The 16,033-nt window shown below is 38.6% G+C and overlaps 1 protein-coding gene across 1 annotated transcript; it reads right to left on the bottom strand.

The window, feature by feature from the left end:
* Positions 1-8,277: 8,277 nt before the first annotated feature.
* LOC107613233 (RNA binding (RRM/RBD/RNP motifs) family protein) lies at positions 8,278-15,255 on the bottom strand. Its single transcript, XM_016315132.3, has 9 exons — positions 14,670-15,255; positions 12,645-12,745; positions 12,198-12,531; positions 10,908-11,726; positions 10,746-10,800; positions 9,995-10,056; positions 9,785-9,891; positions 9,602-9,689; positions 8,278-9,209 (listed from the first exon to the last, which is right to left on the bottom strand). The coding sequence occupies exons 1-9, from the start codon at positions 14,802-14,804 to the stop codon at positions 8,901-8,903; spliced, it is 2,010 nt and encodes a 669-aa protein (XP_016170618.1). The 5' UTR covers positions 14,805-15,255; the 3' UTR covers positions 8,278-8,900.
* Positions 15,256-16,033: the final 778 nt, after the last annotated feature.

Raw genomic sequence — 16,033 nt, 5'->3', positions numbered from 1 at the left:
CCAACGCCAGCCTCCTGCCCCAGTCCAGGCGTCCAGCGCGCAAAGGAGGAGACCAGCGTCCAAACGCCCAAAGAGGACCCCCTAGCCAGTGTTCAACGCCCTAGAGGCCTCCTAGCACATGGATCTCATCAAAGCTCAGCCCAAACACTCAACAAGTGGGTTCCGGAAGTGATTTTTGCACTAAAAGACTGTTTTACCCTTTCTTATGTAATCCTTAGTCATTAGTTTAGTATTTAAAGAACTTTTACACCTCTCATAAAAGGAGATCTGCCATATTAATTTTTCCTATTGTATTTTCTATCAGTATGAGTTTCTAAACCTCTTAGGTTGAGGGGAGGAGCCCTGCTGAGTTTTATGGATTAATAAAAGTACTACTGTTCTTTCTCAATTCGTGTTTGATTCTCTATTCTAAGATGTATCTTTGTTCTTTATCAATATGAATGCGTTGAACTGGCATAAGGTTATCACATTCTACATGGGTTCAGAGTGAGTCTTTCATCGGACAATGATGAACCACCAGCTTGATTATACATCTCTTAGACGGCTAATCCACGACTTCGTTGGGGACTTCTCGAGACACCAGTTCAGCCGAAGTATGGGGAGATTAGGGTCTCTGTGGTAGAGGCTAGAACCCAAAGGCGCAGCATTCTCTGATCCAGAAGATCCGACCTTGTCTATGGCGTTTTGAGTAGGATCATTAAGGAGAATGGACTGCAGGAGCTTCACCCTCAATCAGAATAGATCCGCACTAACCCTGGAGTTCAGATCTGGAGGAGTATTGGCGGCTTCTCAAACCAGCGTCAATCACATGCAGCCTGTCATAGAAGAAATCATTCACAGTTGAAGAAGACAGTAAGACCAGAGTTAATCCAGAAGGACAAAGTATCTCCAAGCCTTAACCATCTTCTTATCATTGTAAACAGGTCAACCTAGCATAGATCTCACAAATCCAACAACTCTTCTATCTGCCTGATTAAGATCTGCAAGATAACCATAGCTTGCTTCAAACCACAATCTTCGTGGGATCGACCCTGACTCGCTCAGGTATTACTTGGACGACCCAGTGCACTTGCTAGTTCAGTTGTACGAAGTGTGGGGATTCGTGCACCAGGTGTATGCGACATCTTCGAGTGCCGAGGTGCCGTCGTTCGATGTCTTGGTGAAGATGGAGGGTGGTACCTACAAGAGATTTCGATACTTAAGTTAGCAAAGGTTTTAGGCATATTTTTAGTAGATTGGAGTTCGAGGAATACCTGAGAGTATCAGGGTGTTTATAAGTGTAGATGTAGAGTTAATAGCTACCTTTAGAGTAGTTCCACCTTTGATGATGGGTTCGTTACTCCTTTTTGTTGGAGAGGTTGTTGAGATCTCCTTTCTAAATGAGTAGGAGAGATAGTTACTTATTTAGGTAAATAAGGCTAGGCCCATATCGCCCTGTCCGACCTCTATGGTGTAGTTTGGAACAATATTTGTAGAGTGTTAATTGGGCTTTATTCATTTTAGTCCTGACTAAGTTGTGAGTCAGAGTATTAACAAATAGTATCCATTACATCCTTATACATATCATCATCCACATTTTTATAATTTTTCCAATAAAAAAAATGCATTTTTCAATGTATACTTCCTAGTTTTTGGTATTTTAGAATTCTCTGCTAAAAAAAGTACTCAACAAGGAATGCAACTATTACACATTTAGTTATTAAAGAAAACAAATCTATTTACTCGTGCTATTTTTATTTATACTTATTTCACATTAAGGACAAACTATTAAAATAATATTTGAAAATTTATATTGGAGACAAAAATAATCTTAAAACAATAGAAAAGACAAATATATTTCAAGAAGAATTAAAAATATGACGAAAATATGACAAAAAAAGTTACGTAGCATCCCTACAACCTTGTGAGAGTAAACCCTAGCAGAGAAAGAGTACGTACTCCGTACTCAGAGAGAATGAGAGAAGGAGAGAGCGGGAACGAGTGTTTGAGGGCGAAACACAGTGAGCATGGCGGCCATGCCGTCGGAAGAGATAAGGGGGAGAGTGTGGGTGGGGGTGCATCCGGTGCCAAGGAGGGTTTTTCACGAGGGGGTTTTTCAAATCCTACAAAGATCTCCTTTAGAGATAAAGTCATTGGTCCAGAGAAATCGAAGGCGTTTGCACTTGCAGGATCTCTATCTGGGGATAGTATAGCCACGGTGGTGGGCAAGCAGGGCGATTCCCAACCTCCATGTGTAAACTTCACTGAAGAAGCCAAGCTTTGTTTGGTAGAGCCTTATCGAGAAGCTTTAGTGATTAAGGTTCTTGATAAAAATTATAGTTACACAGCTCTTTCACACAAGCTTCGGATGGTTTGGCGCATTAAAGGTGGCTTTGATCTGCTTGATGTGGGGTTTGGGTACTTCATGGTAAAATTCGATGCATGTGAAGATCGTGAGAAGGTCATGCTTGGTGGTCCGTGGTTGATTGATGGGCACTATGTTGCTGTAAAACCGTGGGATATAGATTTTCGGCCATGTGAGCAATCCTTCGGGTCTACGCTTGTATGGGTTCGGATTTCGGGGCTCCCAATCTGGTGCTATCAGGAACAGGCCATGATGCGTATTGCTTCTGCAATAGGAGTTCCCATCAAAGTGGACTTAGCCACTAAATTGGCTGAGAGAGGACGATATGCCCGAGTATGTGTTCAAATAAATTTAGGACTGCCAGTGATCAAGCATATCATTGTGGAAGGCGTAACTCATGTAGTGGAGTATGAAAGTTTAAATTTAATTTGTAACTCTTGTGCACGTTATGGTCACGATATGGCACAGTGCTTGGGTAAAGACTCTAGGGAAGGAAAGAGTGTTGATTCCGATGCCACCAAGCCACAGGACGGTACAAAGGCAGTGCCACATCCTGAGACCAAAATTCACAATTCAAATGAAGTAGAACCTAATGTGGTAGGTGGCGTTACTGGCGAGAATCCTGCATCGAATTTGCAAGAAGATTTGGAGGCTAATAATTTGGAAGGAAATAATGTTGAGGAGGCTTGCATGCATGATGAACCAGGCTGGGAGCAAGTTGTGAGGAAAGGTAAAACCAAGCTGGGTCAGAAGCAATATAACAAGGTCCAAAGAGGCATTCAATCCAGAATCGATTCGGGTAGAGTAATCAGGCCCACCATTCACTTCTCTCACACGAATGGATCAAGCTCCTATCGTGCTAGGGTCGGGTCACGAGTCAAGGTCGGACACAGCGCTTCCCGTGTTGGTGAGACGTCGATCTCCTCAACCCGACACACCCCAGTGCCTTGCGGGTCCTCTCTCCGGAAACGACCAAGGCTGGGGTCCCTACAGAGCTCGCCAGTTGAGAAGAATGGAGGCACGGTGGTGGAAGCATCGTCATGTCTTCCTGCAACCGTGAAGGAGGGTGTTACCGTGGTGGTTCCATTGGAGAAGGAAGGCGCATTGCCGGCTGTTACTGCGTCGGTAGGCGGGATTAAGGAGATATTCCAGGGAGATCCGGCAAACCTGAAGGTCACGGGAGTCACTTCCGCTGGGCAAGCCTCGGTTTGAGGTTGGTGAAGCACTTTGATTTCCTTGTTTTATATTTTTATAATTTATATTATGGATAGTTTAAATATAATAGCTTGGAATATTAGGGGTGCTTCTAATAAGTTAGCCCGGGTGAATTGTAAAGAGCTGGTTAGGAAATTTAAACCTGTAATTTTTATTGTGGTTGAAACTCACTGTCCTTTTCAACACTTGAAAATGTTCTGGGAAAGACTTGGTTATCACCCTATTGGTATAGTGGAGGCGTCAGGACACAAGGGGGGTATTTGGTTCCTTTCTGCAATACAGGGTGTTCACTGCAAATGGGTTGATGCTTTCGATCAGTGTGTTACAGTTGAGGTTCAGGTAAATAATGTGATTTGGAGGTGCAGTGGTATCTATGGTAGTCCTCAATTTAATACCAGAGTTTTGCTATGGGATTATCTTGTTACTCAGTCTTCGTCTTTCTGCGGGCCATGGATTGTTCTTGGTGATTTTAATGAAGTACTATTCTCTCATGAATCTAAGGGTTGCCTCTTCTCGAGTCATCATGCAGATCGGCTTGCTGCCTCTCTAGGGGATAGTAATCTGTTTGACTTGAAGACTATTGGAAGACAATTTTCTTGGTACAGAAGGGTTAAAAATGGTGTTGAGGTGGCGAAAAAACTTGACCGGGTTTGTATCAATAGTGGATGGCTATCTCTCTTTCCAGAGGCTTACGCAGAAATTTTAAATAGGCTTCAATCTGATCATTGTCCTATCCTAGTACGCTGTACAGGTCGTCCCCAACCGAAAAAGAATAGACCTTTTCGGTTTATTGCAGCTTGGGCAACTCATCCGGGGTACAGAAATATTGTGAACCAGTCATGGCAGGCTGGCTACAGAGAGATGCATGGCAAGCTTTCAGAAGTGCAGAAGAACTCTTTGGAGTTTAATTCTAAAGTGTTCGGCAATATTTTCGTTAGGAAATGCAAATTGGAGAGACAGATTAATTTCCTTCAGAAGCGACTTGAAGTAATGGAAGATTTGTTTATGCGGCAAAAAGAAAAACAGCTAATTGAGGAATTTAATAACACGCTTGTGCAGGAGGAACTTCTATGGTTTCAAAAATCCAGAGAGCAGTGGGTAAAATTTGGGGATAGAAATACCAAGTTCTTTCATGTCCAGACTCTTGTGCGGAGAAAGCATAATAAGATTCATGGTCTCTTTCTTCAAGATGGGGTGTGGGAAACGGACCCGGATGTCCTTAGAAGGGAAGCTGAATCCTTCTTCTATAAACGCCTATTCTGCCAGTCGGAGGATGTAGACTTAGGTTGTCTTGGTGATGTGCCACTACCTTCCCTGAATGATGAAGCCTGTTGTACCCTCACAGCGCCAGTTACTCTGGAAGAAGTTAAGTCGGTTGTTTTCAGTATGCATTCTTTTAAGGCGCCGGGCCCTGATGGGTTTCAGGCTTTCTTCTTTAAAGAATACTGGAAGATTGTTGGTATTGATGTTTGGACTATGGTTCGTCATGCGTTCTCTGGTTTGGATATGGATCCAAGGATGATGGAAACTCTTGTGGTTCTTATTCCAAAGGTAGAAAACCCGGTTTCCATGAAGGATTTCCGACCAATTAGTCTCTGTAATGTGGTTTACAAAGTTATAACGAAGGTCCTGGTCAATAGACTTCGTCCCCATCTCAAAGAGATTATTGGGCCCCTTCAAGGAGGGTTTATCCCGGGGAGAGGAACCCCTGACAACATCATTGTAGCACAAGAGGTTCTCCATTTCATGAAGAAGACAAAGTCAAAGAAAGGCACCCTGGCCTTTAAGATTGATTTGGAGAAAGCGTACGATAGAGTGGATTGGGGATTTCTGAAACAAACCCTGGTGAGTTTTGGCTTTCCTCCTCCGACAGTCAATCTGATTATGCGTTGTGTCACTGCTTCCTCACTGTCTATCCTCTGGAATGGGGATAGATTAAATAGCTTTACTCCGAGCAGGGGTCTTAGGCAAGGAGATCCTATATCACCGTATCTATTTGTGTTGTGTATGGAGAGATTGTCCTGTTCTATTAATCAGCAAGTTGATAAGGGCTTGTGGAAGCCAGTTGCGGTTTCTAGAGGGGGTCCAAGAATTTCTCATTTGATGTTTGCCGATGATTTGCTTCTTTTCTGTAAAGCTGAAAAACAGCAAGTTCAAACTGTAATGGTAGCTTTGGAAAATTGCTGCAGAGCCTCTGGGATGAAGGTTAATATGGAAAAATCTAAAGCGCTATGCTCCAGGAATGTTTCAGCGACAAGAAAAGAGATTTTCACTGGAGTCTCCTCCATCAGATTCGTTCAGAACTTGGGCAAGTATTTAGGGGTGAACCTTAATCACTCTCGGGTGACACGCGCAACTTTCAACGATGTTTTGGACAAGATTCGGGGAAGGCTAGCCAGCTGGAAAGGAAGATTGCTTAATAAGGCAGGCAGACTCTGTTTGCTCAACTCGGTAGTGACTGCGATTCCTACTTATCGCATGCAAGTATCTCTCTTCCCTAAAGGGGTAACTAATAAGATAGAATCCATGATGCGAAACTTTCTATGGAAGGGTCAAGCTGATGGTAGAGGCCTGAATCTAGTTAACTGGAAAGTGTTGGTCACTCCTAAGAAGTTTGGAGGTCTGGGAATTAGAGATCCTTTTTGTGCCAATATTGCTCTTCTTGGAAAACTAGTTTGGCAACTTTTTCACCATCCCAACAAGCTATGGGTTCAACTGTTGACGAAGAAATACCATTCTTCTAAGGATGATTGTTTTAGTCGGTCTCGAGGAAGGGGATCTTATGTTTGGAAGAGTATATGTCGAGCTTGGGATATCCTAAAGGAAGGTTTTAGTTGGTGCATTGGGGATTTGGAACAGAACTTTTGGTTTTCTAAATGGAGAAGAGAGGGGCGACTGTGTCAGGAGATGGATTATGTTCACATTTCTTATTCGGATCTCAGGATCTTGGACCTTTGGTCATCTGGACAGTGGAACCTTGAGAATATCTATTCTCCTCTGAATCAGTCTCTGCAGAGCAACATTAATTCTTACAACCCAGATGTTCAAGCTGGTTCAGAGGTCGGTTGGTGTTGGACTGGTGCGGCCTCAAAGGTTTATGATGCTCATAGTGGTTATTTATGGCTCAGTAAGAAGATGTTTAGTTGGGAGGATAGGGGTAATTGGCTTTGGCTTTGGCGTCAACATGTTCCGGAAAAGCACAAATTTTTGGCCTGGCTATGTCTTCGGGAGGCTCTTCCTACTGCTGCATTTCGTTTTAGAAGGGGCATTTCGCACACGGATAGCTGTCCACGATGTTTCTCAAGTCAGGAGTCGGTTTTACATTGTATTCGGGATTGTCCAAAAGCCCAACTTGTTTGGCAAGCTTTAGGGATCTCCGATCAACCAGTGGATTTGATGAGTTGGTTCTTACATAATAGCAAACAGCGCCCCTTTAGATTCTTTTCTGGTCTCTGGTGGATTTGGTGTTCGAGAAATAACGAGATCTTTCATCCTCACGAGCATTGGACCACAGACAAGGTGATTGGTATGGCTTTGTCCTTAGAAAAGGAGCTCCGAAATATTTTTGAGTTGCAACGACTATCTATCCCCTCAACCATTAGTGGCTCTTGGATTCCCCCCTCAGTGGGTACCTTTAAGATTAATTGTGATGCTAGCTATCCTGGCAGTGGTGCTCGAGTTGGTTTTGCTTGTGTTAGCAGAGATTGGAAGGGAAGGTGGCAACGAGGCTGTCTGGGAACAATTGAGAGTCGTAGCATTTTGCAAGGAGAGTTGTTTGCTATTTGGAGAGGCTTTCTTTTAGCATGGGACTCGGGACAAAGAGACATTATATGTGAGACAGACTGTGTGGAGGCTTTTACTATTGTCAATAATTTACAAGATTGCTCTGGGTTTATTGATCCTTTGGTGTTAAAAATCCGAGATATCATGTCTTGGAAATGGCGTGCTGATCTTCGGTTGATCTTGAGAGATGCAAATACAGTAGCAGACATCATGGCAAAGACTGCAATGAGGACTATTTCTCCCCAAGTGGAGCTTCCATTGCCCTGGAAGGAGTTTGAGAGTAGTATTCAGCGAGACTGCCTTTCTTAAGCAGTTTCTTATTTTTTTTCTTTCTTAGTTTTTGTTTATTTTCTTTTAAGTCACAAAAAAAAAAATATAACGAAAATAACAAAAATGTTTTTTTTTTTAAAGCGGTGAACAACTTATATATTTGATTAAAAAATGCAAAAAAACAATTACTTAAAATTACCAAAGTCTAAAGATTATAGTCTCATTTCTTAAATCATATTTATAAAATTCATCAGATTTCAATCTCTAAATTTCTTCTTGAAGACATATATTTAACACATTATTTTTATTGCGTTTTTCATTCTTTAAAAAATTTTACTCATTAGTAAGTTGTTTTTATCAGCAATATCAATTTTGTAATATCATTTTAGTCATTTACTTTCAGCTCAACTTTAACTTCCTACCATTCAATGAAGTTGAAATATCCGGATCAAGAGGTTCAGGATTATTTGATGAAGTTGAAAAATCCGAATGAAAAGAGATTCTAGATTATTTGATGCAAAAATAAGATAGAAGTCAAAACTTTAAATGTTTTCGTTCAATTCAGAAATTGATGAAAAAAAATTTTCTAAAGCTAAATGTCAACTTTAAGATAGAAAATATTAAAATATTTACATTAGCACCAAAAGAAAATACTAAAGATTTAATTTCTTTCTGTTTAAAAAAAAGTATATTTACTTAAAAAAGTATCACCAGCAGAAGTACATAATTTTAGATTACAGCACGAACAAAATATTTAACTATATAAACAATGAAGTTGAATGGAGCACATCAATGAAATTCTCAACTTTTGTTTTTAATCTTTTTCCCACACTTCCGTTTTTCTTTTTTATTTTTTTCCTTTTCTTTTCTTCTTTTCCTTTTTCATCAATATCCCTTCAAAAATAAGCAGTTGAATAGATTGTCACCAAACAAAAAGAGGATCATGACGGGGTCCAACCTACGAAGACACTCCAACTGTACGGACAAATCTAATACAATTCGTGACATCCTCAATTCCTCATATCTTCATTGTTCATTCCAATTAAAAATCAATGCCCACCACTTATGCCGCTTCAACAGCCAGACGAAAATAGAGACATTATTTAACTTCATCTCCACCTACTTGGGGATCTAGATATCTAAATATCCTCCATGTAACAAACTTCCAAAAATTAAGCCAGCGGTCCCATTACCTTTTAATATTTTTCTATCAATTTTTTTTATTGTTTTTGACTAGACATTTAAGACACTCCGGTGCAACCAATATCTCGCCATCTTAAGAATCAAATTAAGTAGTAGTACCCAAGTTGCTTTGCGGCTTTGACTCTGTTCTGACATAGGTGAGACCCCGACTCGCAGGTTGAGATGTATTGCCACTACTAGATGTACCATTGTCAGATTGACCACCAGCGTCTCGCTTCCACTGCAAGCTCCGAGCACCCAGTTTAGCCGGAGGCCGAGCTCTAAATGCACCAGGAATGCCTCTTGCAAAAGGAAGTCTGGAAAACCTAGCAGCAGGAAATGGAGATCCCCTAACAACACGTGGCCATGTCATGGTTAAAGATGGTTCTTGGGGTGCAGCACTTTTCTTAACCACCTGCAAATGGGTAGTAACAAACACAGTAATTAAGCAACATTGTCTTAAGCTTAAAAGCTACAACATTTGCATACATTAATTGACGCGTACTTCCACATTAGGCCACAAAGTTACTTCATCCAAACACGTTTAGTATTATCTAACAATGCAAGTATCAAACCCAAGGTAATAACTAAAAATGACCAGGACGAGATACTAAGTTATAAAACTAACCAAGTTCACTGTCTAAAATCTAAGTACATGTACCCAAGTATATTAATAGTTGCTATAGCATTTTTCATCTCTAAAATGGAAAGGAATTAAAAGGAGAAAAATGCCTGGAGCAAAGTAGATTTCACGAGGGGGGAAAGCCCTATGAATCAGATGAATACATTATCAAGCTGTTTCAATACCTTGAGAATCCGGGACAAGTAAGAAGTGCCATCGAGAGATAATGCACTCTCTGCCGCTTCTTTACGCATGAACTCAACATAAGCAGCCCTGCTCAAGTAATGGGGAATCAATATAAAGTACAAAGTGTAGTTATACTGAACATTTGATATCCAAATGTGCCACACAAACTTGAAACATCTTACCCTTTTGGCTGCCCTGTTGCTGCATCAGTAAGTATAACCACTTTTAACACCTCCCCGAATTTATTAAAATGACGGGACAAACCATCTTTGGTGGCAGCAAAATGAACCTGTGATAATCAACAAAAGGAAATTTCAGAAACAAAAATAAATCCCACCTCTCACAAAAGCTTCCTCTCCTCCACCAAGAAAATAAGAGTTCAGAGTTATTACATTGCTAATGAAAATGGTTCTGGAATCAGCATCTTCTGAAGGACGACCAGAAGCACTCAAACCTACAAACACAATATGCAATCAATCATACTCTTTAATGCATAAATACTTTGTTTGGGTCACATATACATAATGTATACATATATAAATATATGCACCAAATATTACCACCTTAAGAGTTCTTTTCTTTGTAACCAATATTTTGAACTACAAGATGAGGTTTTCTTTCTATTTACATGGGGATGAGACCAATTGTCATATCTAAAATCTTAAAAAATTATAATTATTATAAATGTTTTCTTAAGAGTATCATAAATTATAAATAGATTTGGGTCATTTTTTGGAATAAAAAGAATTTCATTAGGATGAGAACAGTAATACAAGATTGGTACAAGAGTTTCCTAGTACAAAAGCAAAGCAAAGGAAGATTTCATTATAAAGATTTGGATCATTTGATGTGTTACATTGCAGTATGGCATCATTTGAACTATGTAGCTGACTCTGACTCCACCTAGTAGGATAAGGCATATGTCTTCGATGTTATATTATAAATGTTTCAGTCGGATATATAAATATAATGTTTTATTTGATGTATCATGTTCCACCGTTATTTTACATTTTACAATTTATTAAAATTGTTTTTATGTATCATATCATATAAAGCAATTGTATCACACTTCAGTAGCCTTCAAGCAAAATTATTTCATTCCACTTGGAAGCAAGAATTGTTCCATCAAAGTTTAGAACATACCTGAAGAAAATTGTGCCTTGTTGGATTCTTTCTGAACATCAGGAGCAGCATTTACCTGTTAAATCACATAATATCAATGAAAATGATCTCAAATTGAAAGCTTTAAGCATAATGTTAATTGATTAACAGAGAAGTCTATGCATGTATGTGTGAGCAACCCACAATTCCATTACTAGTTTTCAGAGTGCTAGCATTTTCCTTCACTAGTCGCAAGCCAGTTCTGGGAGCTCCTATTTTACTGTCCATGGTATTATAACCATCTATTTCTTTAACCTCCCTTGGTTCATGATAGTGCGGTGGCTTCCACGTATTTACATTAACAGATATATTCACAATCTTATGTGAAGTGTTAGGTGCACCAGAAATTTGCTCCTGCTCTCTATTGCATTTTAGGCGCAAGCCATCTTCCGCATTTTTGGCTACACTATACTGCAACATCAATGAATCATTGCCCCTGTTCCGAGAAGCTCCAGTCACCCTATGACCCATAACATTAACATCATCAAACCCTTCATTATCCGAAGTTGAATCATAAGGAAAACCAGTTTCACGTTCCACCATAGTCTCATTTGACTGTCCAATGTAATCAGAAGTTCGAAGAAATAGTGATTGGTCATGCTCCTGATTTTGATAATTATCTTCTGGTGGATTGTTGTCATCTGATGGATCCATCCCACGACCTAGTCGATCGAATACACTACGAGAGGATCTGTATTTTATCACGTCTTTTGCAGCATCTGCCACAGCTTTAAGTACTGGCGCCATTGGATTTGCAACCTTGGACGCAGACTGTATCCGCTGGGGACGTTCCACCAATGATGTCTCGCCAATTGATGTCGAAACAACAGAACGAAGTCGTTTCAATGATGGTTCTACTGATGAGCCCAAACTGGAAGGCCTAGAAGTGGCAACAGCATCTCGCACAGCAAACTGAAGCAGCCGTCGAGGAGCAGCAATATTCATTTGGGATCCTGCATCTCTCTGTCAAGGTTACTTTGTCAGATGTTTGAAAGCAAAGGATCAAGAGATACTCTTGTTTACAAGAAGAGAAATGATACAATCCTCCTATTTAGTGTGCCTAAATATCTCCCTAATTTAATATCTTACATTTATTCTTCATCTTTGCATGATGTGTAAATTACAACACGTCATTCAGAGTGGAGTTTTAATCACGATGGTAGTAAGGCAACCATTATGAAGCTATATCAATACATCAAAATATAATACCAAAACGTAGGGGAAAAAATAATGGTAACAAGGAAAATAGCATACACTACTAGTAATTTTATCTGCATAGGGATTTCCTTACACTTACTAGGTAATGGAAAGAGGCATAAGAATCCATGATACAAGAATGCAGATAAAAATTCAGGGCTCAAAATTGAATGCAATTTATATATGCAATTTGCAAACATATCGAGCAATCATGAAAATTACTATAGCAGCTCAAACCTTTGTCCACTGAGGTTCATCAGCTCGGCCCCTTTTCTTCTGAACTGGAGATTTAGGAGACAGTGACCTTTCACCACGATGTATCCTAGATTGTGATTTATCCTCCACATGGGTAGTGTCAACAACACAGCTGCGAATGGGAGGTGGTTCTGCTTCACCCCTGACCAATCCTTTCCAATCTTTGTTATGCCGACTTCTAGATAACTTATCAGACTTCCCTCTTTCCAACTCTTCAGATTGGACCTCTGATGTGAGCTTTTTCTTAGAAGCCTCATTCAGCAATTCTTTTGGTTGTACATATGAGCCTAAATGCAACTCTAGATGATCCCACAACCTGTTACCATAATGAATACATATACAAAGAATAATGGGGTGTAAATACCATACTGGTTTAAATTAAATAATCTTAAAACTTATCAATCAAATTGGAGACGGAACTCAAATTACCAAGATACAAAAGAATCACTGTCATCCCCCAAAAAAACATTTAACTCATTCCTTGCTTCATCTTTCTTCCTTCCATTCCTCAATAACACGATAACATATTCCTGCCATTGCATAAGAACTTTAGTTTACTCGATAAAATCAAATGACTTTGATGAAATATTTATAACTTCATATTCATTTGTCTTTACTCACTAGTTAATAACTCCAATTACAACATTATACTACTTATATAATAAAATTTAAAGAGAATAAGTAAATAAATAAAGGAAACCATTCTTATCATTCAACTACTACTAATAATTATAATAGTAACAAACTAACAATCATATGTGGATTACATATAACCAAAACATTGGCCAAAAATAAATATATGGAAGAAACAGTTGAAGACATTCAATCTGAATTACACATTATAATTCAGCAAGTCAGCCTCTATACAATAACAAAAATTATGTCTTATCCCACTAGGTGATGGTCTAATAAAAACCAATACCAAAATCCATTTGAAATAAATTATTTTTAATGGATTCTCCCAAAAATATAAAATAAAACATCCTGGTCTTCCTCTACCATATTTAATCTCACTGTCTTCCAATTTCCATTTTTCATATGCTTTTCTAAGTGGTGGCTCCATTTGTCTTTTACTGACATGAAGAAAACCACCTTAGGTAAGTTTCACTCGTCTCCTCATCTATCATCTGGTGCTACTATACCTTGATCTCAACTACTTATGTTTCTAATCTTATCTTCCCCTACATGTTCACACATCCAGCTTAACATTCTCACCTCTATTAAAACTATTATTTGCTCTTGTTGGTATTACATTGCAAAACATTCACTGTCCAGCTTACATTATAACCGTTATCTCATTACACAGTTTCATGTCATCTCCAAACAACTATCCAGCCTTCTTATAATATGGAAAACTGACAGGAACACAAACAAACATCCAAATAATGGTTCTAAATCAGGTTGACCCTGACTATCCATGCAAGGTAATGACCACTACAATCTTCAATCTGGAAGGTAATGACCACTAATCAGGAAAACTAAACAAAAATCAAGTACTATCACCAAGATTTGGACACTAGATAAACCCACAGCCTATCCTTGCATGCAGGCATTTCAGTACATTCTAGAAGGAAAAACTTACACAAACTAGTGCTTAAGTTGAATATTCCTCTGAAATTTGAAGTATTAGCACAGAAGGTGATTGTTTAAAGTTGTTACTTATAAACTATAGGACACAGATTTAAATGCTCAAGACAGCCTCTCTGCTTGTACGGTTAGGCTCAGTACATCAACAGTTCCCATTCCCCAAATTCCACCAGGTGCAAGCCTTGACTCTCGAGAACCTTTTTTCAGAAATGATTCCCTAAAATAAACATTGCTCATATACTAAACCTTCTTATTCATCATAAGTCTTCTATCCATGCCAAAGGTAAACTTTCACAAAGTTGTCAATAATTTTCAAACTAGAACTCTAGCATCATGTTTCAACACTGCATATTTACCGTGTATAATTGCAGAGTCATGCTATATGTGCATATGAATACACCTGCCACATATCAGAAGCAGCCTACATATGCAGCATGTGCAACACAGTTCCACCCAATAATAACAAAGTCAAAAACTAGCAGCAGCACAAAAGAAATTAGTATGCATTAGAACCTGCAACAGGCGTTCAATCAGAGGACAGATAGCCTTCAATTCTATTACCAGAAGTGGCCTCTAATTAAAATTTATATTTCTACTACTAAATTCATAGAATTCTAAACCTTATATGCACATTTTACAGGGAATTTCAATAGAAACCCTTCTCCAATTCATCCAACTGAACTCATTCCACATCAGAATATTCAGAAACTGACGCACTTGACTCATCAAAGAGAAAACCAAAGCATCCAACACATCAGTTACCAAATGCAGAACATTTGAAATTACACTTGGACTTCGCTTCCAAATACAAAATATCCGGAAAACGCACACCACATTATTCAGAAACGGTGTCGAATTAGGTCGTACCACTAGAGTGTCATCAGTGTACTCCCCCATGAACTCCTTAAGCTTCTCCTTCACACTCTCCTTCAGCTTCGCCGCACCATCGGCGGTGAAATTCGCCTTGAAAGCACGATCCCCATCCCGATCAACGCTCCCCATCTCCAATCCCCGAACAAAAAGAAAACCCTAACGAAGAGAGTGAGTCTTAGTCTCTCTTTCTCTCCCTATATATATGAACCAAAATTGCGATGTTCTCAAAACCCTAACAAACTCTTTATCGGGGCTTATCGAAATCTGCGGGAAGAACTCAGAACCAGGGTAGAGTATGGCGAAGAGAGGCAGTATCGGATTTTTCTCGGGAAAGTGTGGGAAAATTTTGGCGCAGTCATGGAAAATCTCTCACAGGTAGCGAGAGAATACCAAGATAGAAGAGAGAAGAAAGAAAGAAAGAAGGTAGCAGGGAACCTAATATATACTCTCTCAGTCGGTTAAGTGCAGTGATACCCCAAAGATGGCGCAAAGGAAAGGAGAGAAAGAGGTTTGTTTTCTTCGCTATTGTTGGGGTGTAAAGTGGGTAATATACTTAGTCATTTGCCGTTAATGGAATCACGAAAAAAAAAAAAAATTTACGTTAACGGGCTTAATGCACATTTACTGCTAATATTTCCGTCAGAAATTAATATTTATATATTTTTTGTGCGCATTGTTTTTTATATCTTTATTTTGTAGTGTGAAATACAAATGTTTTATTATTTTATTACTTCTTATTAATCACTTTCAATATAAGAATAAAAAATTATATAAAAGTAGTACATAAAATGTTCCCCTATTTACATTCTCTTTCCTAATCAATCGTTAACCTGCCGTTAAAACACTTAAAAAATATATACTTAATAAAAATTACTCAATTAAAATTATATAATTGATCTTCACATTATTACATAGTTTTTCGTTAGGATTAAGTACGATTTTTTTCCTTAAGGTATAGGTTGAAATTTTTTTCGTTCTCAATCTTTTTTTGCATACAAAATTATCCCTAAGATTTAACTTGATTTTAAAATCCTCTTTCAAACCACAATATCATTCTCCTTCTTTAACAAAATACTCAGTTTCTATTCTTTTTTTTTCATTACAACAATATCTTTTCTTTTTCTTCCTCTTCAACAATAATAACAATGAAGCAGAAACAATATAATAAACATTAAAAAAAAATCAGAAACAAAAATAGAAGCAGAAGCATAATTGAAAACAGAAATAGAAGCAGAATCAAAAACAGAAGTAGAAGTAAAAGCAGAAGCAGAAAGCAGAATCAGAAGCATAAGAAACAGAAGAACTATGGATTAACAAAATCAAAAACAGAATCAGAATTGGAAACAATATGATTAACA

The sequence above is a fragment of the Arachis ipaensis genome, chromosome B8 (genome assembly GCF_059453495.1).
Source record: "Arachis ipaensis isolate K30076 ecotype BB chromosome B8, ASM5945349v1, whole genome shotgun sequence".
Classification (NCBI taxonomy): Eukaryota; Viridiplantae; Streptophyta; class Magnoliopsida; order Fabales; family Fabaceae; genus Arachis; species Arachis ipaensis.
Note: the sequence above shows the minus strand (reverse complement) of the source record. Positions and strands in the feature narration are given on the sequence as shown.